The sequence below is a fragment of the Narcine bancroftii genome, chromosome 4 (genome assembly GCF_036971445.1).
Source record: "Narcine bancroftii isolate sNarBan1 chromosome 4, sNarBan1.hap1, whole genome shotgun sequence".
Classification (NCBI taxonomy): domain Eukaryota; kingdom Metazoa; phylum Chordata; class Chondrichthyes; order Torpediniformes; family Narcinidae; genus Narcine; species Narcine bancroftii.
Window position 1 is genome coordinate 75,399,558 of NC_091472.1, and position 23,222 is coordinate 75,422,779.

General features: G+C 40.7%; 1 protein-coding gene and 1 long non-coding RNA gene across 9 annotated transcripts in view; one reads left to right on the top strand and one right to left on the bottom strand.

The window, feature by feature from the left end:
• Positions 1-23,222, bottom strand: part of LOC138760695 (utrophin-like) — a 632,519-nt gene that overhangs the window by 100,454 nt on the left and 508,843 nt on the right. For 5 of the 7 annotated variants that reach the window (XM_069931641.1, XM_069931640.1, XM_069931644.1 and 2 more), the window contains one exon: positions 9,097-9,365. In XM_069931641.1, the coding sequence (XP_069787742.1) occupies positions 9,097-9,365 (269 nt within the window). The other 2 variants (XM_069931647.1, XM_069931646.1) reach the window with 2 other exon arrangements.
• On the top strand, positions 1,962-21,764 carry LOC138760696 (uncharacterized). 2 transcript variants are annotated; one of them, XR_011355816.1, is made up of 2 exons: positions 1,962-2,245; positions 21,514-21,764. It is a non-coding gene; the product is annotated as an uncharacterized lncRNA (long non-coding RNA). The 2 variants fall into 2 exon arrangements; XR_011355815.1 differs by having other exon boundaries at positions 21,518-21,764.

The window sequence follows — 23,222 nt, forward strand, 5'->3', positions numbered from 1 at the left end:
TGCAGATACTTCTGTTATGCACACGTAGTATTGTATATGTGTGGATTTTTTTTAAAAAAGGGGAAATATATATATTATTATGTGTGCAAATAAGAACAACATTTCCCAGCATGCGATGCACATGGTTGGATAGAAACCAGAAGAGTCAAGTCAGGGGGGGTTGGTTGTCAGCTGGAAGTTGGTTGTCAGCTGGAAGTTGGTTGAAGCAGCTCAAGGAAAATAAAGTCAGTTAAGTGTTAAACCCATGTGAAGTCATTCTTCTTGAAAGAACAAGCATAATAGACAGTACTCAAGTACATGATAAATATTAGTTAATAAGAGAAATGAAGGTTGGATAGAGGGGGGAAAAAACAACAGATGCTGGAGAATTGAGTAAACAGGTACTCAGCAGGTCAGGCAGCACCTGTGGGAAGAAATGGTCAATCACTATTTCAGATCTGGATCTTGACTTGATGTGATGGAAAGAGCCTGCACAATTTATAGTGTATTTTAGCACTTGGTTGATGCCTATTTTCGGTCATACCACAATTTCTGAATGTTTCAAGGATTTTCTGCTTTAATGTCAAATTTACAGTTGCAAGGAGCTTTCTAGCATTCTACAACAATGGTGATTCATCATATTAGAATCATTGATGATGTATGCTGGGGAAAAGTGTGAAATGAAGTTAACCTTGATTTGTAAAGATCTACTTTTCTCAATAGAACTACAGCTGCAGCACAAAAAAACAGACTATTTGTCTGTGCTGAAATATCATTCTGCTAATCCCACTGCCTACACCCATTCCATAACCCTCTAGACCTCTCCCATCAATGTATCTGTTATAGATAGAGAATTTAGGTTAAAATGGCTTAAGTTAAAATGTGATGATTAATCATAAAAAGGGAAGCCAGAACGGACAGGGAGCTTACTAGCAGCCAAGGACAAAAAGTTCAGCTGGATATGTTTTTTAAACATATCTTTTCATGGTCATAGTGAGAGACATGCAGGAGACAAAAGATTGATAAGAAGGGTGAGAAACAGAATTTAGTGTATGTAGAGTTCGCAGCGTACGTAACGAACGTGATAATTAAAAATGCAGTTGTACTTAGAATGCTTTTGCAATACTAACCAATTAAAACAGTATTAATAAGAAGGGGAAGGGCAAACAACAAGGGTATAAAAATCAATGCACTGTATGTATCGGGGCTTAACTGGTGAGAAGCCAGTTGAGTCCAACTCTGCAGACTTGTAAATAAAGCTTGTCGTGTCATCAGTTTTAAAGAGACTCATGTGTGAGAAGTTTTATTTCTGACAGTATCTATCCAAATTATTCTTTTTTTTTTGAAAATTTTATTTTTCATTTGCATCAATACATACATAATTCTTCATCATATGTAATAAAAACAATGCAAAATTATATATTTTTTCTTTCTATCCCTCTCCCCAAAATAAAAAAGAGGAAAACAGAAAAAAACACCTGAATTTATTTATCATTATAATGATATCCAACTTATTCTTAAAACTTAAGAGTGAGCCTGCATTTACCACGACAGATGGTAGCTCGTTCCACACTTCCACTGCTCTCTGAGTGAAGAAATTCCCCTTAATGTTCCCCCTAAACCTTTCCCCTTTCACCCTAAAGCCATGACTTCTTTTATTTATCTTTCCTAATCTAAGTGGAAAAAGCCTACTCGGATTTACTCTGTCTATACCACTCATAATTTTGTAAAGCTCAATCAAATCTCACCTCATTCTTCAATACTCCAAGGAATAAAGCCCTAACATGTAACTCAACTCCTGAAGACCTGGCAACATCCTAGAAAATCTTCTCAGATGTTGCAACATTATTTCTGACACCGTTCAAATTCAAAAATTCAAATCTAATCCCAACCTTTCCTTCATTCTCCACACTCTAGGAATCTATTCCAGCCAACGGACATTCCCTCAACAGTATCAGCATGGAAATTCCAGATTCTAAACAGTCATTATGTAAAGAATTTTTTTCTGAACTACTCAGAAGCAACAATTTGAAGTTAATGTCAAAAATGTCCTAAGCCACAACTGAAGCCTGCTGAAGAAAATAAAGCAGACATATTTTAGCAGTTAATTCAAAATTCTATCAAGGAGGTCTGTTTGAATAAACATCTTAAAGGATAAGAAAGGTAGAGAACTGGATAGGTTTCTAGAAAGAATTTTAAACCGCACAACCGTACAGCTGAAAGCACAATTTTGAATATACTCAGGGATGTTGCAGATTGAAACAGTGTAAGTATGTTCAAATGTTTACAGGATGGAGATAATTTCAAGTTTGGGATGTGTGAGCCCAGAAAAGGGTTCAAAATGGAAGAGTGGGGGGTTTATTAAATTAAAATGTGGCCCAAAAAGGTGTCAATTTAGGATATCAAGCACAGGGACAATGAGAGTGAAGGAAAGTGTACCATAGTTTTGGATTACCTCAGAAATATGAAGCTGTGATGGAGTTAGGCAATGTGACAAAAATCTTATTGATTTGTGGCCTGAAAGCTCAGCTTGGCAGGAAACATGCCACCCAAGTAAAAATAGCCTGATTTAGTGTCAGTTGATTGTGAAGTATAGTGACAAGGGAATGGAGTTTAGGGACTGAAAGTGATCATTCTGCTATGTCCAATGTTAAGTCTAGATAAATTTCTGATGATCTTGCAAACAGTTTAAGAAAGACAGTGAAAAGGTTGAGAAATGAGTGAGTGAGGTGGAGTAAATGTCATCTGTATACTTATGGAAACATACATTTTCAGATGATGCCACAATGAGAAATAGAAAAGGTCGAAGTCAGACTTCCACCATGGAGATGAAAACAGAGGCTATTGCGCAGAATTCACTGGCTACAATTAAAACAGATAAAAACAGAAGTGTGAACACATCTGGATGACTGCGAACTAGTGATGGCAAAGGATCAAGTGGTCAACCACATCAAAGGCTGCAATCAGTTTAAAAGGATGAGAAATGTTTAAATTATGCAGCAATAAGGGAAGGAGCATGAATGATGAGTAGAAATGCATTTGTGGAGAAGATTATGAGTCTTTAGAATTTTCTAACTAGGAGTCATGTAGGCTCAATGACCCAGTCAATTCATAGAAGAGATAGATTTGGAGATATTTCGGAAAACAAAGGTGTGAAAGTCATCCAGAGACAGAACAGCTGTGATGTTTAAGAATTATAGTTGAATGGTCAAATGACTATTCCTGGTCTTATTTAATTACATTGAAACTAAATAACTAAGATTTGCCAAACAATTTGGGGCAGCACAGTTAGTGTAGTGGTTAGCACAAAGCTGCTACAGCACCAGCGACTAGGATTCGAATCTAGCACTGTCTGTAAGGAATATGTATGTTATCGCATGACTGCATGGGTTTCCTCCCTCAGTTCAAAAAATACCAAGTGGTAGGTTAATTGGGTATAATTGGGTGGCACAAGCTCGTAGACTAAAAGGGCCGATTTCTGTGCCTGCCTTAAAAAAAACAGCAGCTTTGCTCTTTCATGTACAGAAAAAGAAGCACGAAGACAGTTGCATCCCCTGTGATACATTTCTTATGGTTTTATTATTAATTATGGCAATGATTAACAAAACTTTTCAGACTGAAAAATCTTAAAAAGTGGCTGACACATACCTGAGCAGGATTCTCAAGAGCTCAGATTTGCGTCTACATTACGTCTAATTTCTGTACGATACAGAGAAGAAAACTAGTTATAGCTTAAAGAAGCACACTCCACAGAAATCCAAAGCTGCAGGGGCACAGAAGTATGAATATAGGGATTAAAATGAGGTATGCAATTAGAAAGAGAGATTGTATAAAATGTAGTAGAGCAGAATATAAAGTCCAACATGCACACATACATAATGAAATAAACTGTCTTTGATAGGGAAATGTTTACAAAAAATCTTGAAAAAGCATGATCATCACCTAAAAGTCCAAACAGCACATCTTTGGCTTGGCTTCGCGGACGAAGATTTATGGAGGGGGTAAAAAGTCCACGTCAGCTGCAGGCTCGTTTGTGGCTGACAAGTCCGATGCGGGACAGGCAGACACGATTGCAGCGGTTGCAGGGGAAAATTGGTTGGTTGGGGTTGGGTGTTGGGTTTTTCCTCCTTTGCCTTTTGTCAGTGAGGTGGGCTCTGCGGTCTTCTTCAAAGGAGGTTGCTGCCCGCCAAACTGTGAGGCGCCAAGATGCACGGTTTGAGGCGTTATCAGCCCACTGGCGGTGGTCAATGTGGCAGGCACCAAGAGATTTCTTTAGGCAGTCCTTGTACCTTTTCTTTGGTGCACCTCTGTCACGGTGGCCAGTGGAGAGCTCGCCATATAACACGATCTTGGGAAGGCGATGGTCCTCCATTCTGGAGACGTGACCCATCCAGCGCAGCTGGATCTTCAGCAGCGTGGACTCGATGCTGTCGACCTCTGCCATCTCGAGTACTTCGACGTTAGGGATGTAAGCGCTCCAATGGATGTTGAGGATGGAGCGGAGACAACGCTGGTGGAAGTGTTCTAGGAGCCGTAGGTGGTGCCGGTAGAGGACCCATGATTCGGAGCCGAACAGGAGTGTGGGTATGACAACGGCTCTGTATACGCTTATCTTTGTGAGGTTTTTCAGTTGGTTGTTTTTCCAGACTCTTTTGTGTAGTCTTCCAAAGGCGCTATTTGCCTTGGCGAGTCTGTTGTCTATCTCATTGTCGATCCTTGCATCTGATGAAATGGTGCAGCCGAGATAGGTAAACTGGTTGACCGTTTTGAGTTTTGTGTGCCCGATGGAGATGTGGGGGGGCTGGTAGTCATGGTGGGGAGCTGGCTGATGGAGGACCTCAGTTTTCTTCAGGCTGACTTCCAGGCCAAACATTTTGGCAGTTTCCGCAAAGCAGGACGTCAAGCGCTGAAGAGCTGGCTCTGAATGGGCAACTAAAGCGGCATCGTCTGCAAAGAGTAGTTCACGGACAAGTTTCTCTTGTGTCTTGGTGTGAGCTTGCAGGCGCCTCAGATTGAAGAGACTGCCATCCGTGCGGTACCGGATGTAAACAGCGTCTTCATTGTTGGGGTCTTTCATGGCTTGGTTCAGCATCATGCTGAAGAAGATTGAAAAGAGGGTTGGTGCGAGAACACAGCCTTGCTTCACGCCATTGTTAATGGAGAAGGGTTCAGAGAGCTCATTGCTGTATCTGACCCGACCTTGTTGGTTCCTCAACATGATTATCCAACTGCACGAAAACCAACAAACAGCACATATATTGGTTAAAACTAACACTAACTGAGGACAAATATATCATTAGGCAGAGGGACCGAAACTTGCAAAAGACCAAATCTTGCAATATATCACCAAACTAGAAATACTTAAGACAGAAAACTGAGGAAGTATTACGTGGAAAACGAAGTCAGAGAAAGCAGGTCACCAAGACTGATAAATTCAACCATGCATTCAGAAGACTGCAACATGTCAAAATGGAGGATGGGATAGTGCTCCTTGTGTCTCTTTAGCACAGTGAAGAAGGCTATAGATAGGTTAGAGTGGGGGCCGGATGAAGAATTAAAATGGCAACCAACATGGAGCTCAGAGTCACCTCTGCTAACTGAATGAAGATGCTCCACAAAGCAGTCATCTGACCTGTGTTTGGTTTTTCAGTGTAATTGAGATCCAAAACTTATTTACAATTTTTGCTACCTTCAACAAGATTTAACCTACACCCATCCCCAATCTAATTTTCAGCATTCCAGAGGGACCAAAGATGCAAGGAATCAGAAGTACAGGGCAGAGCATAACAGAGACAAACTGCAGAGTACAGAGAAATGTAGAATTATAAACAGTGTAGGGGCATCATCTTATACCAATGAGAGATAAATTTAAGAGTCTGAAAGCAGCAGGGAAGAAACTGTCTTTGAACCCAGAGATTCAGGTTTTCAAGCTCATCTATCTTCTGCCTAACGGTCAGGGAGAAAGAATGTGAGACTTGATCTTTTAATATGTTGGCAGCTTTTTCGAGACAGAGTAGGAATTGGACAGAGCAGTTCCCATAACAAGACGTAATATCTTTGCTTTATGATCTGCAATATTAGCTCAATATCTTTTTCTTCCATTAACACAGACCAAACTGCTGGGCATTTTCAAGAGTACTGGTTTTCAAAGCTTTATTAATTCTTCCTCTATATTGATCCATCAACTCGGTATCTTTACCTTGTTATTCCTACATCCAATCAAAAAGACTCTCTTTGCCTAATTAGTCCTTCCCCTACCCTTTCTGAGATGCAAAACTATTTTCTTCTCCTTTTTGACAGTTCTAGAACATAGATCAGTATGGCCCACAATGATGTACCACCTACATAAGCCTACTCCAGCATCAATCTAACCCTTACCAGCCTCACAGCCCAAAACCCTCTATTTTTCTTGCAACAATGTGCCCTTCTAAGAGTTTTTTTAAAGTCCCTATTGCACCAGATCACACCACCACTCCCAGCAATGGATTCTAGTTAGCTATAACTCTCGATGTAAATATTTACTTCTGACATCTCCCCTAAACATTTTTCCATTAACTTTAAACAAATAAATATAAAAAGACACATTTGCCAATCCTGCAAAATCTTAGTGAATCTCCTCTGCACTCTCTTTAAAGCTTCCACATCCATCCTGTGATGAGGTGACCAAAACCGAACACAATACCTCTTTCTGGTGAACACTAAAGCAAACTATTCATTAAGGACCTCCCCAACCTCCAGACACCCCCCTTTATTCCTGAGCGGTCCTACCCTCACACATCATCCTCCTGTTCTTATGTATTCACAGAATGCCTTTGGGTTTTCATTAATCCAATTTGCCATGACCTCTTGTGCCCCTTTTAGCCGTCCTATATCCCTCTCAAGTTCCTTCATGGCTACCTTTTCATCCTCATGAGTCCTTCCTGACTTTTTGCTTCCTAAACCTTATGCATGTTTCCTTTTTTCACTTGACTATCTGTTCCACCCCTCACAATGTCCCAGTCTCAGTGGAACCCCATGCCAAGTAGTCCCTAAATATCTTCAGCATTTCTGGTGTGTATTTCCCCAAGAATATCTGTTCCCAATTCACTTTCCCAAATTTCTGCCCAAAACAATCATAATTAGCTCTTCCTATATTAAACACACATTTAGTTATGCTAAAAATTATGGAATTGTGGTCACTGTCTCCAAAATGGTCTGCTACTGTGAGGTTTGTCACCTGACCAGGATTGTTGCCCAGTGCCATATCCAGCAGGGCCTCTCCTCTTGTCAGCCAGTCCAAATGCAGCGTCAGGAATACTTGGATACACCTGACAACTTCTGCTCCATTCAGCCTCTTTACACAAAGGAAGTGCCAATCAATATTCAAGAAGTTGACACCTCCAATGTCAACATCATTGCAATTTTTACACCTTCCCAAAATGTATCCACTTAGCTGCTTCTGAGTGGATATTGGGAGGCCCATGGAATATTCCCAGTAGAGTAATTGCTTCCTTCCTGTTTCTGACTTCCACTCATATTAACTCAGTGGACGATTTCCTCCATGACATCCTACCTTTCTGCAGCTGTGGTACTATTTCTAATCAGCAATGCCACTCCCCTCCCCCTCTTTACTCTGATATATGACCGCATCTTTTAAATCTATATCTCTTACCATAAATGCTGCCTGACTTACTGAATATTTCCTTCATTTTTTGTTCTTCACGATTATTGAAGAGAGTGGCAATTAAATAAAGTCGGACACCAGTTCCCAAAGTATATGGAAGTCCATAGGCTAATAGTTCCAAATAGACATCAAGAAAACATTTGGATAAATTGTCACTAGGTAAACAAATACAGAAACAAACAATTCCATGGAAAAGAAAATTAATGCAAAGGGACTCACTTTAATTAAATCCATATATTTTGTAACACTGAATTCTGGAGGTTTAACTTGGGACAAGTAATAACTATAATCAAGCAACAAAGAGCATTCCCTGGCTATCTTTGCTTCAACTTCCTTCTCTATTTGTTTGTTTAACAGATGTTTAGGGAATAAAATATTTATTCCTATAGGATTTCAGAAAAAGCTAAATATAACCATGTTAAAATTTAACCATCCTTGAGTGGCAACAGAAAGAAAATTTAAATTGTGGCCACAAAAAAAAGTTTCAAAACAATATGGAAAAACTTAAACTCTGTAAAATCAGTTACATCTTGAACTTTTGCTCCCACAAAATTAATCTCTTGTTTTTTTTTAAACTTTATTTAAAATTTTATGACATGAATAAAATAAAAATTACATTTAAAGAAATAAAATTAATCTCTTGTTTGAGAAAAGACAACACGCTCCCCTCTCCCCAATCTTGACATCAGCTTTTATTTTTGCTTAAGCCATTCATTTAGGTTTCCTTTCAAAAAGTATATTATTTGAATTTTAGAAATATCTGATCACCTTAACACATAATGAAAAGAGATACAAAAAAATGCACCACAAGATGTTTTGATAATCCAGATAATATGACAGAAAATGTTAGAAATCTTGACAAAAAGATTCTAATTTCTGTCTTCTATCAGTATTTCTTAAACAGAAAAAATTGTGATTTCATCCATTCTTCTTCAACTCACCTCCTATCTTAATCCTCAACACCTAATTCTCCAGATGATACTTAACTATTTGGATGTCATCTCCTCCATAATTAGTGATGGCTGTCAAAATATTGGAATTGTAATCTTGGGCCAATGAGGATCAACTAATTCAGCTGAAACAATGCATGAAATTAAAACTCGACTCATCTTGTGAGGATGAGATGGTTAATGTTTTAAAAGGTCAACCTGCATTGGTGCCCATGTGCAAAAATTCACATTGGAAATAAAACTGTACAGGTCTCACTCCAATTCTGAATTTGATTAACGAAGTATTAATTTCATCAATAAGGCAGCCAATCTAAAGTCACTAAGTCATGGAATCCTGCAGCGGCACTAATTAATGTGGTGTAATAATCAAATGCAATGGTCAATTAAACAGCTTCATTTTATTAAATGTCAACAGTCATGCAAATAACATCATTATTTCAGTTTTCTCACTGCTTTCCATCAAAAAATAATTGTTTACATTCAGAATAATTTAATTGCACTTACTGTGGTTTTGTCAATGTGATCTTGCAAAGAATCAATAAGAAGGTCTCCTACAGGTTGCCAGTCATTGCGAGCACTTTCAGCTGTTACCATATGGGCCTCAAGGTCATCCATCGATGTTTGCAGTTCTTGTAGTTTCTCAAGGGCTTTTTCTACCTGCTTTTGCCAGCTGCTTGCATGAACATTCAGATGCTCCCAATTTTCTTTCACCTCCGTTGACTGTTTACGCACCGCTTTCGCAATCCTCTGTGCTTTCTCTTCAGGGGTAGGCTCTAAAATTGTACAGATGCAATTGCTGGTCAATTTTACATCGCACAAATTCTTTTAACCCATCGATCTCTTTCTAAACTTCACACCAAGGTTTTTTGGCATCTTATGGGAATGAGGATAGGCCAGAGAATGCCAAAGGCACAACTGAAATCCCATGAAAAGCAAAATAAGTGTACACCTTCAGCTTTCTGTGATTTGGCAAGGCTATCAGTTGCAAGTGGCATTAAAAGTCAAAGATTATTTGCAAATGTGACTACTACAGAAAAATGCAGGTTAGAGTGAAAAAGAACAGTACAAAAGAAATATTTGAAAATGATTTTTGTAATTTCTCTGCACAATGCTCACACACTTTTATCCTTCATGAGTTATAAATTGATATTAAATCTTCCTATCAAGAAGGAAAGACGTACATTAAGTTACATAACTAATTAACCCAAGGGACAGTTCCAAACAAGTTAAACATCTGTTTGAAATAATCTAAACAACTGAAGCCCAAAGACAATCCCTTACCGTGCACTTGCGGAGTGTGTTGTTTGCACAAAGACAGTCAACCAGGAGACCAATTGGCCTCATTTCTTATCTGGCATGTCAATACTCAATGCTTCAATAATAATTCAAATACTAACAAGAGGAGCAAACAGTTGCATCATTTGAAAAAAAACATTAGTGATGTTGCTCCCTTTTTGATCTAGAAGTATAGAGAACCGAGCCAGGTTATAGAGAAGTATAGAGAACCGAGCCAGGTTATAGAGAAGTATAGAGAACCGAGCCAGGTTATAGAGAAGTATAGAGAACCGAGCCAGGTTATAGAGAAGTATAGAGAACCGAGCCAGGTTATAGAGAAGTATAGAGAACCGAGCCAGGTTATAGAGAAGTATAGAGAACCGAGCCAGGTTATAGAGAAGTATAGAGAACCGAGTCAGGTTATAGAGGAGTATAGAGATCCGAGCCAGGTTATAGAGAAGTATAGAGAACCGAGCCAGGTTGCAGGATCAAATACTTAAGATTCAATTTATCACCATAGTGATATAACAGTGTCATATTACATGAAATTTCTTTTTGCCTGCTGCAAGGCAGACAGATTTTCCACTGCCAGGAATTTCCTAAGCGCCTCTTACAGTCTGATTTACAGTCAGAAAGAGAGAAACAAAAGCGAGTCCCCCCCACCCCCTCCACCCGAGTCAACGAGTGTCCGTAGATTCGCCCCCAGCACTTTAAGAGCTCTCGTAGCCACACAGAGTCCAGTCCAAATCATTGGCAATCTGTGCTCCAGATCTGAATCTGGAATCATCAAGGAAATCTTCAGCGCCTTTGGTACCTCCTCGCATCCTGGTTCCAATACCTGGCATTCCTCCAGCCAGTTCGAACCAGTCTCCAGCAGACCACAGTCTGGCGCGAGTCTTCTGACAGAAGTCTCCAGCAGCCCGTGGGTTCCTTGCCTCAAGTTGCCAGCCACCTGCCACGTGCCCTGGTCCGCTGCCATGGTCACCGGCCCCACGGGTTGTCTCCTCTGCTTCTCCTTCACAGTTAGGACGTGTTATTCCCGTCCTATGGTGCCCTGCTCTAGTCCTCCACTTCCCCAGAGACTACAACCACTTATGGCTGCTCTGATTAATAGACGCCACCATCTTGGGCACAGATTCACAGTTGCGGGATTTCAACTAAAACCACCGTTGGCTCCCTCAAAGCAGCTGTGGAACCGATAGCAGTCGGCTGGGCAACTGGACCCCATGGGAGTGCTGCGTCTCTGTTCCCTGCCGGTCCACACCAGTGGCAGAGCAGCTGTTAGAGTGACTCCAGCAGCATCGCCATCTTCAAGGCATCTTCAAGATGTCAATATCAATTGTATTCATACATTTTCACAATGAATTCTTCCAATTTGTTTTAAAGCAGCAGTTATTGAAGGACTAATAATAGATTATAGTGTTCTGAAGTAAACACCCCAATAAAAACAGGTCTATGATCAAATGGGAAAAAATATAATCTTTTGAGAGAATTAGAATCTGGACTTCTTGCAAATGCATCTTGAACCTTTCCAATTTTCTAATATTTCCTGTTATATTAATTTCTCATTCAGGGGTTTGTTAAACAAACAATTCATGGAAGAATTTCCAGTTTGTGAGATCAACAGGCAGTGCCATCTCCACAGTGTTCAACTAATCGTGAAAATGAAAAGAAAAAAAATGATGAAATACCCAAATGTTTATGTGACCTGAGCTGGGGAGCAGATTATATTTATTTCTTGAAGCTGACTATAAAAGAGGATACAATTTTTTTCTATTGGATTAGAACTGATGGCCAGACAAGCAAAATGCTGTAGTTGCAACAATGAGAACCAATGGACCCCAATGTAGTAAACAATGGGTTATATTGGCTGGACAAGGAATTCCAGGGATGGTCAGGAACAGGATGGTACTAATGCAGAAGAGGTAAATAGTGGGAATCCACTGGATTGTTCCAGAGGACCTTCAGACCACTCCCTTATCCAACAGGTATGAAGGTCTTGCACCCTGAGTAGACAAGGCTGGGGAGTACAAGGAGGATGTGTGAACCACCCACAATGCCATAGCACAGGGAGGGAGGAGTTGGGAGCAGAGGTAAGAAAAGAGAAATATCATAGTCCTAAGGGACAGCAATAGCCAGGGGACAGATACTGTAAACTGCCACAAAAAAAAGAGTCCTGAGGCCTGTATTGCCTGCCTGAAACTAGGGTTAATGACATCACTTTTGGGTTTAAGAAGAACTTGGATTGGGAAGAGAAGCATTCAGTTATTGTGGTCCACAGAGGCACCAACAAATAGAATGGATAATCTGATGAGGGCAATTTAGAGGAAACAAGAAAGAATGTGGAAAACATGGATTGAAACCGATTGATTTCTGGTAAGGATTATGAGTTAGTGGCAACAATGAAAAGCAGCCACATGCAAATTTGCAAAGGATAAATAAGATGAAAGATAAATGTGTGGCTTAAAGCTTGGATTTCAGATTTATTTTCAGAGTACATACATGACATCACATACAACCCTGGGATTCATTTTCCTGTGGCCAAGGCAATGTTACCACTTATTGGCATTCATATGGTCTCAACATACACATGTAAACAAAGAAAGGTTAACCAACTGACCGCAAAACGGGGGAAAAACATCAATAAAGTGCAAAACTAAGAGTTCTTAAATAAGTCCCTGATTGAATTTCTTGTTGAGGAGTCTGATGATGGAAGGATAGCAGCTGTTCCTGAACCTGATGGTGCGAGTCTTGTGGCACCTATACCTCTTTCCTGATGGTAGCAGCGAGAACAGAGCATGAGCTGGGTGGTGAGGATCCTTGATGATTGCAGATGAAAGGCAATTTTGCGTAATATTACATTTCTGTTTTATTGCATTACAATAAATAAATAATGAGGTACCATTAGATATAAAAAAGAACAAAGAGGCTGTGGAAGGATCCCCAGGGGTAGTAGGGTATAGAACAAAAGATGTGGGAGATGGATTGACAGGGAGAGAGAGAAATCATGTGGGGGTGAAAGAAGAGAGAGAGAGAAAAAAGAAGACAGAGGGACAGACAGAGAAAGAAAACGAGTAGGTGAGAAAGAATTGGAAGCAGTGAAATCAGATGAGGTGGGGGTTACTAAAATTGTAAAGCTGGCCTGGTGAATCCAGTGACCCTGCCCTGAAGGGACTCTCATTCTGTAAAGGGCATCACGCCTTACGCCAGACAGAAGACAATTTCATGTAACATTACATATTTTGTACAATTACATGACAATAAAGGAATATTGAACATGATGTGTTGCTCCTCACACTGACATGGATGGGATTAAGGACAGCCAAGGGTGTTAAAATTGTTGGTGACAGAAAATTCAGGTTTAGACCCAGAAACAGAGCAGAGGTGCTGAATAAATCAGCTAATCAATCTCACCAATGTACAGGAGGCCACACTTGGTACATTGAATGTTGATTAGTTTGAATGATACATGTGCATCACTCTGCCTCACAAGGAATGGCTGTTTGAGGCCCTGAGGAGGAGATACGTGGACAAGCTTTGCACTTTCTGCAGTTACAGTGGGAAGTGCCTCAAGGGTCAAAGGTTGGGTGGTGAAGGAAGAATGGATGAGGGATTCTCAGATGGACCTATCCCTGAAAAAAGATTTGCATAATGGTGGAAAGGGGAAGATGTGCTGGTAGCTTCATCAAGTTGGTGGAAGTGACAGATGATAATGTGTCAGAAACAGAGGCTGGTGGGTGGAGAGGATGAGAGGGACTTTGTCCTTGTTCTATCTGGGGTGGGGGGGGGCAGTCAGGACAAACGTACTAGAAATAGAGGAGACACATGTGTGGGCTTTATTAATGACTGCCAGGGGAATCCATGTTTCTTAAAGAGAGCTCACCTTGGGAACAGATGAGACAGAGGTATGTGGGAAAAGGATGGCATCCTTACAAGAAGCAGAATGGGAAGAAATATAATCCAGATAGCTATGAGAGTCCATGAATTTGTAATAGGTATCAGTGGATAGTTTGTGGAGACAGAGATATCATGGCTACACCCTAGTTCTGGAGGAAATGGGAGTCAAAGGAGAAGTTGCTAAGGGTGAGGTCAGGTTCTGCAAAATGGAGGAGAATTTTTGATGGCGACAGAATGGCTCTGCATTCAAGAAAGAAGTGGAGGTGCCTGAAGTCTTCCTGATAGGGAATGGATGTGTTCAGGAATTCCACAAACATGAAGATAAGGATCTAGAGTCCAGAGAAAAACCAACTTCAGTTCCACATCCCATTGTCACTGGCATGTCTCTCCATGGCTTCATGTACTGGTAAATGGAGGCCATTCAGAAACTGGAAGAATAACACCTCTCAGCAGTCTCCAACCAGATGGCATCTTGAAGAAAGGCTCAGGCCCAAAACATTGACTGTCTTTTACTTTCTATGGTTGCTGTGCGATCTGCTGAGTTGTGCCAGCATTTTTATGCACTGCAATAACTGAAAGGGTCTTTTCTAAATAACTCTACAATGAATGCCTCACACAACTGATGCAATAATGAGGAACCACATGAATTCTCATTCTCTGAAAGTAATTAAAATAACAAATGAATGACAACTGAAATATTCAGCTGGCAACACTCAACTCTAATACTTCCAATGTACTTCAAATATCTTTCTTTGTATATATTCAAATCACCATTATTTTAATTTTAATACCATTATTTCAAACAATTGTCAACATTTAATGAAATTTTTACCAGATGTGAAATTGAATATTTCTTGCAATATAAATCTTATTGACAGTTCCACATCCTTGGATTTTTAAATCATGTAATACATGGGGATACTCTTGCTTGCAACCTGAAAAATCAGAAGCTAACCAAGTCTGCTTCACCACTCATTCAGATCAAAGCTGATCTCCCTCAATCTATTTTCAACCATTCAGTGAATCTATCTGCATTGCCTCCAAGACAAGCACAAGATATGGAGACTAAAACCAAGGACTTACCCAAGCCTGGATTGTTGGGAAAACCAGCATATGTGTTCTCTCCCAGGTGAACATGTCTGGCATTGAAGCCCGAGATACTCTAAGATTATGATCTTGGCACTGATTCCTGAAACAAACCCTCCATTCAATGATCCACCAGGTGAACTGCTCCTCAGTCATGCGGAGACCGAAGGATGTGCTCAAAGCTTCCTCAAGTACAACATTTCCACAAATGCCTGAGGCCACTTGATATGGAGGAGCAGCACTTAAGATAGAATTGAAACCTTAAGGCCACCACAAGGACCATCTCACAAACTACCCATCTGTCTGCCCCATCAGCTACCCCACATTCCATTTGTGGAAGAATCAGCAATTCCCACATTGTCACCTCAGAGCTCACAAAGCCAGTGTAGAAGCAATTCATCATTGATCTGCAGGCATTGCTGAAAATGATACAAGCGTGACTTTTATTTTCATCTTTGTATTCCAACTTATTTTTCCAATAAAGTACAACATACCATACTTCTTTCTGCATAAGGATGACTTGCTTCCACTCAAGCTTTGAAGAGTCACATGCAAACTACACAGACTTTGCCAAGGATGAATTTGAGGAGAGGAACATGTCTGCAAACAATCTCATTGATCGCATTGCACTCCCACTTACACACTTTGGGTCCAGTGATCATAAAGCTATTAGTTTTAAGATAATTATGGATAAGGATGGGTTAGGTCCTCAGGTTGATTTCTAAATTGGAGAAAGGTCAATTTTGAGGAAATGAGAAAGGATATGGAAAGTGTGAGTTGGGCAAGGATGTGCTTGGTAAGTGGGAGACTTTTGTGGAAGAAATTTTATGAAGATTGACACTGTCACCAACATAATTGGCATTGATCTATGAAATAAAGTTTGTGCTGATACCTTTGACATTAACACTAACTCTAACATAGTTGGGAAATGTCTGTTTTTTAATACAATATCAGTTATCTGGAAGCTAAATTGGCACCTTAACCATAGTCAGGTCACAGTGATTACTGACACATTCTTCTTCATATTAGATAAAACTAAGATTTTAGTATACAAAAAATATAATAAAAGCCTTACTGTAGTTCTCATGGGATTATCGCATGGTGCAATTGTATTTTCTGTAACATATTGTATGTGTCTCTATATAAATATACATGCTTGTAGAAGTAGATTTCGGAGTCAGATAGCAGTGGAGATTGCCGCCTACTCTCCATGATATATCATGTGAAATGAAGTCTGCAAAACGATACTCGAGGTCTCCAAATCAGTAAATTTCATTGGCAGAATTGCCATAGTCGGCAGGATTCCCATTTGAACAGGATTGAAATGAACTAACTAAAAAGACAGGCCCGGGGAGAAAAAGAGAGTAATTGCATGCCCCAACACCCATCTGGAAACCTACACTAAGCCAAGATGCCAATGAGCAGAGGCAAGAAGCGGGGAAGAGTGAGAGGACTAGAGTAGTACAAAATTTAGAAGACATTTAAGCCAAAATTAAATAAAATATAAGCTGAAATCAGATACGTTCAAAATTAGTTTCAGGGACCACCAGTGAGAGCTCTTGGTTAATAGCTATACAATATACATTGTTTATTATACATGTTGCACAGCATTTGTCATATATATTGTGCAAGAAATTAGCTCTATTTCCACTCATGGGAAATCACCCCAGTAAAGACAACGCAGGATCCAAGACAGCACAAGTTCTGAACCTAAAACCAAAGAAAGGTAAACCAATTCCAAATGCTCCTTACACGATGAGAAAAATACGTTAGAAGGTAAAGCAATTGATAAGAGGTAGGGGATCCTATTGTTCTTCCAAAATCCTCAACAGAGACTGTAATTAGAGAAATTGGTAATAATCAGTGGGCAGTCATCTTTAGTAGTAATATGTATGAGTAGTCTCGGAGACAGTGTCATATGGAGGATCTTTTAACGCTATCTGGATCTGAATTATATGTTAAGTTGTTTTCAGGAAAGGTGGAATGTGGCTGACCAACATCAACTCCCAGAACTAAGAAGGGAAAAGATGTGTATGCAGCCCCTGAGGTGTCTAAGTTTCCTGACCCACCTCTTTATCCAAAAATACCCTTGTAAAGGATGATGGGAAATCTGAGAAGTTAAATCACCTACTTATAACCATTGCTGCTGCCTGCCAGAATTTTGCACGCCAACCCCCATGTTTTGATACAGACAGTATTATCACAATAGCTGCCGGGACTGTATTTGCTGCTACTCAGCCCAGTGCTCTCCCGCTAGAAGTGCCAGTGACCAGATCCAAACGTAAAAAGTAGGCCACAATACCTATTAAACATGAATCATCAGATTCTGATCAGGAGCCCAATGATAGGTACCATGCCCGTCCTTAACTTTTGGGCTCTTACCAAGATTAGAAACATGATATCTGAAGTCCCAAATCCCTTAAAAGCACTTAATGCCTTCCACAGTTGGCTCACCCAAATTTGTAATATTTATAGCCTCTTTCCAGGAGACGTAACCATGTTGTTGAAATGTGCCTTCAGAGCTTCATTGCCTACATTTCAGGAAGAGGATGATGTGGATGGTGAGAGGATGATGTACAACTGACACAGAGAAATTAATCTATTGTTCACTAGCTAGCAAAATGAGGATGACTGTCCATTATGCAGGCTCCCCAAAAGCCTGGGGACATTGGAGAAGTGACACAAACTTTGCAGCAGCCCGGGGAACTGATGATAGATGTTCTTGCAAGGTTCAAGAGTAAATGGAATGAATGTGCTGGTGTCCCCTTGGCAGATAATCAACCGTTGGCTATCCAATTGCATGTTACCAAGACATGCCCAAACTTTTAAAATGAGAAATTCTGACTGGCAAAGAAAAACCTGGGCTGAAGTTACTATGTTATTGGCTAACATGGTTGAGGATAATCTATTCCTCACAGGTGACAAAAACAATAAGCATATGGGTCAGTTCTATCAAGGGACCAACTATGGAAATTGAATCAAAGAAGGGGAAGAGGCTTTTTACAATTTCTAAATAGGTGGATGCCAGCCCGTGATCACTCACAGGATGAATGTTACCAACAAGTCAAAAAGGGCATTGGGCATGAGATTGTGGGTCAGTCTCATCTCATACCTGAGCACGACCCTAGGTGCATCTACTAAATCCCTCCTGCTCAGTTTTTTCCCCCTTACTGACCAAGAAGGATATGTGTGGTGTTAGGTCTGCTTTGTTCAGAATGAGTGAGTCAGACACCAGATTGAGTCGAAATCAAGGTTCTTTATTACCGGATTGTAACACTTGCAACTAACAGTGTTAGTTGGAGAAGGTGGATTCTAACGATATCAGCAAGTGGTGTTTTTTTTATACCCCAGGACACGCACTTAGTAAATTATCAAACCATGACATTGTCCAATGAATAAGCTGTTGCTACCCTTCTCTGTTAGTCTGCTGCACATCATTCTTGTTATCGCCACACTTATCTTGAGCGTACAAGGTCACACCTGCATCTTGTTACTCCTTAGTACTGGGTGACTCCTTCTCCGGTCCCAACTCATGATGTTTTTACCTTACAATGGGCAGAGGAGTGACAACTGACTACCTTATTCCAATACCAGTGCTCCCCTGCCACTCAAACCTTATCACCTTGTTGACTTCTCTCCTCAGAATTTGTACACTGAATGGGTGACGCATAAAAACCATATAGGCATAGTTTATTCAGCAGTTATATTAGGGCACTCTCAAGAAGAATGTACCATTACCCACAATCCAACAATACTGACTGTCAGCTGAAGCTAGCACTCAAAGCCCATGTAATACTCCTATCTTACCCATCCCTAAACCGGGTAAAGAGAATGAATGGCAATTTGTACAAGATACCTGTGCGATTAATCGAATAGTTGTACCTATTGGTTGTGCCCTCTGTTGGTTCCCGACACTAATATACTTTCTTTTATCTCTGAAGAGTTACAGTTTTTACAGTAGATGATTTGTGCTCAGCCTTTTTTCTCTGTACATTTCACCTGGACAGCCAATATTTTTCCTTCTCTTATCATAACAAAGAGTATTCTTGGACAATAATGCCTTAAGGCTACACTGAAAAACCTGCCGTTTATGGTGCGGCCATTCAATATGATTTAGAAAGCCTGCAGCACTTTGCTAATTCTACACTGATTTAGTATCCTGATGACCTTCTAGTAGCTTTGCTCAACATGGTTTTATGTATTAAAGACTCTCTTCCCTTGTTGAACTGTTTAGCCAAAAAACTTCAGTCTTTGTCAAAATACAGTACAATATCTGGGTTTCGAGTTGCAAGATGGCATGTGACAACTTGGACCAAAGCTATACTTGACATACTGGGCCCAACTAAGAAAAAATATGCAGTCATTTTTCAGTATTGCAGAGTACTGTCGCCAGTGGGTACCCAACTATTGGGAATTGGTTGATGTCTAAAAGAACATCAATGTTGAGGGATGAGCCAGAGCAGATTCAGTGGACTTTGGAATGGCAAGAAGCTTCCAACATTTAAAAGATTACATCTTGTCTGCATCTGCCTTGGAACTTCCAGATTATTGTAAGCCTTTTACACTTTATGTTACCAAATACGATGGGTTCACCTCCGATGTTTTGACCGAAACGTATGGGGGAATTAAGTGCCCGGTCGTGTATTATTCTGCAACTCTCCCGGTGGTGGTTAGAGGGATGCCAGCCTGCTTATGAGCTGCAGCAGCTTCAACTACAACAGCGGAAAATATTTTTCCTATTGTATTAGACCACGGCTGTGCTGTTCATTTACTGCATGCAGTGGTGTGACTGCCAAATTCCACCCCTTTGCAGCATTTTACAGCATCATAATGGATCAGTTATTAAGTTATTTTATTGTCTCATCCTAATTACACATTTCAGTGTTCTCCAGTGATCAATTCTGTTAAATTCCTGTCAGAACCAACTGATACGGATATCGGAAATGTTGAGTATGACTGCACTCCTCTTGTTGCAGCCATTACCTCCCATTGTCCAGACCTGTCAGATCAGCCTTTGGAAAATGCAGAGCTGGTGCACTACATTCACAGTTCATTATGTTGTGCCACAGTTAATATTCTTTTATCCGGTTATTCCATTGTCTCACTCATTTGAACTTGTTGAAGCCTTTGCCCTTCCGCAGGGAACCTACACTCATGCGGCTGAACGTCTCTCTGACACGTGCCTGCATCTTCGTCTGGGACCACTCTGCTAAATATCTATACCGATTTGCATTATTCATTTGGGGAAGTCCACAATTTTGGATTAAGTTACAGAAAATTCTTGGGTTTGTCACCCTGTCGGGCCACACCATCAAATATGCCCACTCAGTCCATAAACTCCTTGATGCCTTCCTTTTACATTTATACGTCGCAGTAATTAAATGTGAAGCTCACATGACCATAAATGACCCTGTTTCCATTTGAATACCATGCCAAACAGATCACTTTACATCAATCGGCCCTTTTTCGGCCATCCAGTCCTTCCCAATTGTTCCCCCGTCCATTACTTTTACTGAACTAGAGCAAGCCAGAATGCAACATTTCAGGAAACACATACCTTGCAACATACCATATCTAAATCGCCCTGTCTACCATTACCGATGTTCCAGTGCAAACCATCACTGGGTAGTATTATGTAGCATCCCTCCATGCCTTTGTGAGCTTGCAAATGAACCAGGGGTTAGCAGTACCACTAAAGGTACTGTTGGCTGAATAGATCCTAAAAGGCAACCTGTTGCCCCAGATCACTCTTTTTGTCCCAAGTTCACTTGATTCATTTGCAGGCTCACATGGGCATGGAAGGATGCTACACTATATTACCCTATGATGGCATGCACTGGGAATATTAGTAATGGTAGACAGGGTGGTATGGATGCGTGTAGTCTGTTAGCAACACAGCAGAAACAAGATTCCAGAAAAAAGTGATCACCATCCTGGTCCTGAGATGCCACTTGAGCCGTTTCAAATGGATTTTGTTCACATGCCTGCCAGCAAACAAATTAAGTATCTGTTATAGTAAATACATTCTCTCAGTGGGTGGAATTTATCTGAATATCAAGGATGATACTAGAACAGTTGTAAAAATCCTAATGAAAGGATTCCGTGATTTGGTATACCCTTGGGGATCAACAGTGATTGGGGGTCTCATTTTGCTCATACATTAATAAAAGGCCTGGCTGAAGTTCTGGGATTCAGTTAGCATTTGCATATCCCATACCAGCCTCAGTCCTTCGGGATAGTTGAAAGGATGAATGGAGAAATTAAGAAGGCATTAAGAAAGATTTGTTCACATCTTAAACTCAGCTGGACAAACACCCTGTCCATTGTAATGTACATGTTGATAAATAGACAGAATAGGTCACATTCATAGGTAATATATTATGAGATATTGAAGGGCTGACCCATGCCCACTGGATCTAAACTTCCTGTAACCTTTGAACAAGGTAGCCCTAATTTGAATAGATGAAGTTTCCCTAAATTATGCCCAAACTATGATTGAAACAGCTCAGAAAATGTTTTCTAGGGTTCGGAAACAGCTCAGAAAATGTTTTCTAGGGTTCGGAAAATCCAGAAACCATTGACGAAGGGAAATATGCATCCTTTTTAACCTGGTGACTTGATTTATGTGAAAGCCATTACTCATGATGCTTTCTTCTCTCCTAGGTAGAAAGGACCCTACCTGGTGTCATTAACATCTTGGATGCTGCGAAAGTGAAGGAGAAACCGGAATGGATTCACAACACCAGATGTGAACTACATCATAACAAAATCGATAAATGAAAATGTCCTGAATTTTGCAATCACAACATTAATCATTTACTGCACCTCGTCCTTATTTCATTTGGACATTTATTTTAGAAGCAAAATGTGTGCGTAAGATTGTTGGTAATGATAAATTATCCCAATTAGGAGAAGGTGTTTATGTATGGAAAATGATATTGTGCTCCCAAGCTTACTCCAGGAATTGATACTAAATGGAGTCAAATAGGAAATCCATTAGAATACATTTCTCTAAACGAGTTATTTGTGTGCTCAAAGACAGAACATCTGTCCCAGTCTATGAGAAAGTGGAGTCTCATTGTGCTCAGTTCCATTTAACCTATCCAATGTTCTTTCTTTCTTTGGCTTGGCTTCGCGGACGAAGATTTATGGAGGGGGTAAAAAGTCCACGTCAGCTGCAGGCTCGTTTGTGGCTGACCAGTCCGATGCGGGACAGGCAGACACGATTGCAGCGGTTGCAAGGGAAAATTGGTTGGTTGGGGTTGGGTGTTGGGTTTTTCCTCCTTTGCCTTTTGTCAGTGAGGTGGGCTCTGCGGTCTTCTTCAAAGGAGGCTGCTGCCCGCCAAACTGTGAGGCGCCAAGATGCACGGTTTGAGGCGTTATCAGCCCACTGGCGGTGGTCAATGTGGCAGGCACCAAGAGATTTCTTTAGGCAGTCCTTGTACCTTTTCTTTGGTGCACCTCTGTCACGGTGGCCAGTGGAGAGCTCGCCATATAATACGATCTTGGGAAGGCGATGGTCCTCCATTCTGGAGACGTGACCCATCCAGCGCAGCTGGATCTTCAGCAGCGTGGACTCGATGCTGTCGACCTCTGCCATCTCGAGTACCTCGACGTTAGGGGTGTGAGCGCTCCAATGGATGTTGAGGATGGAGCGGAGACAACGCTGGTGGAAGCGTTCTAGGAGCCGTAGGTGGTGCCGGTAGAGGACCCATGATTCGGAGCCGAACAGGAGTGTGGGTATGACAACGGCTCTGTATACGCTTATCTTTGTGAGGTTTTTCAGTTGGTTGTTTTTCCAGACTCTTTTGTGTAGTCTTCCAAAGGCGCTATTTGCCTTGGCGAGTCTGTTGTCTATCTCATTGTCGATCCTTGCTACAGAATGGCTAATACACAAAAATCATTCTGGTTGACCCTTGAACACCCCAGAGCTACAGCAATGGGTTTCAACAGGATATCCTCTTACCACCTTCTGGAAATGGTAGCAACATCATCAAAACAGATTGAAACATTCCCCCGTTTATAGTATTAGGAAGGTGAAGGAAAAGTTTGCTTTGTGCAAATGGTCCAGGGTGGAAATGCTTTGGGGAAAATCAATAGTGAAAGAAACTGGAGATGGGTTGAACCTATTTATAACCTTGCACTAAAGGGCTCCTTATTATTAATTGGGCTAGGATAATCAATAAAACAAGCCACCTTCCCTGGGAAGGAACTATTCCACCAACGTGGATCGGAAGTGAGGATGACTTCATTGCTACAGTGGCACTTATTTCACTTGCAATTTTAAAGTGTACCCTTGGTTCCCATTTAACTGGACTAGGTCCTGTTACTTAGGATATATTGTTCCCTACATCGTATGAATGATCTACAGA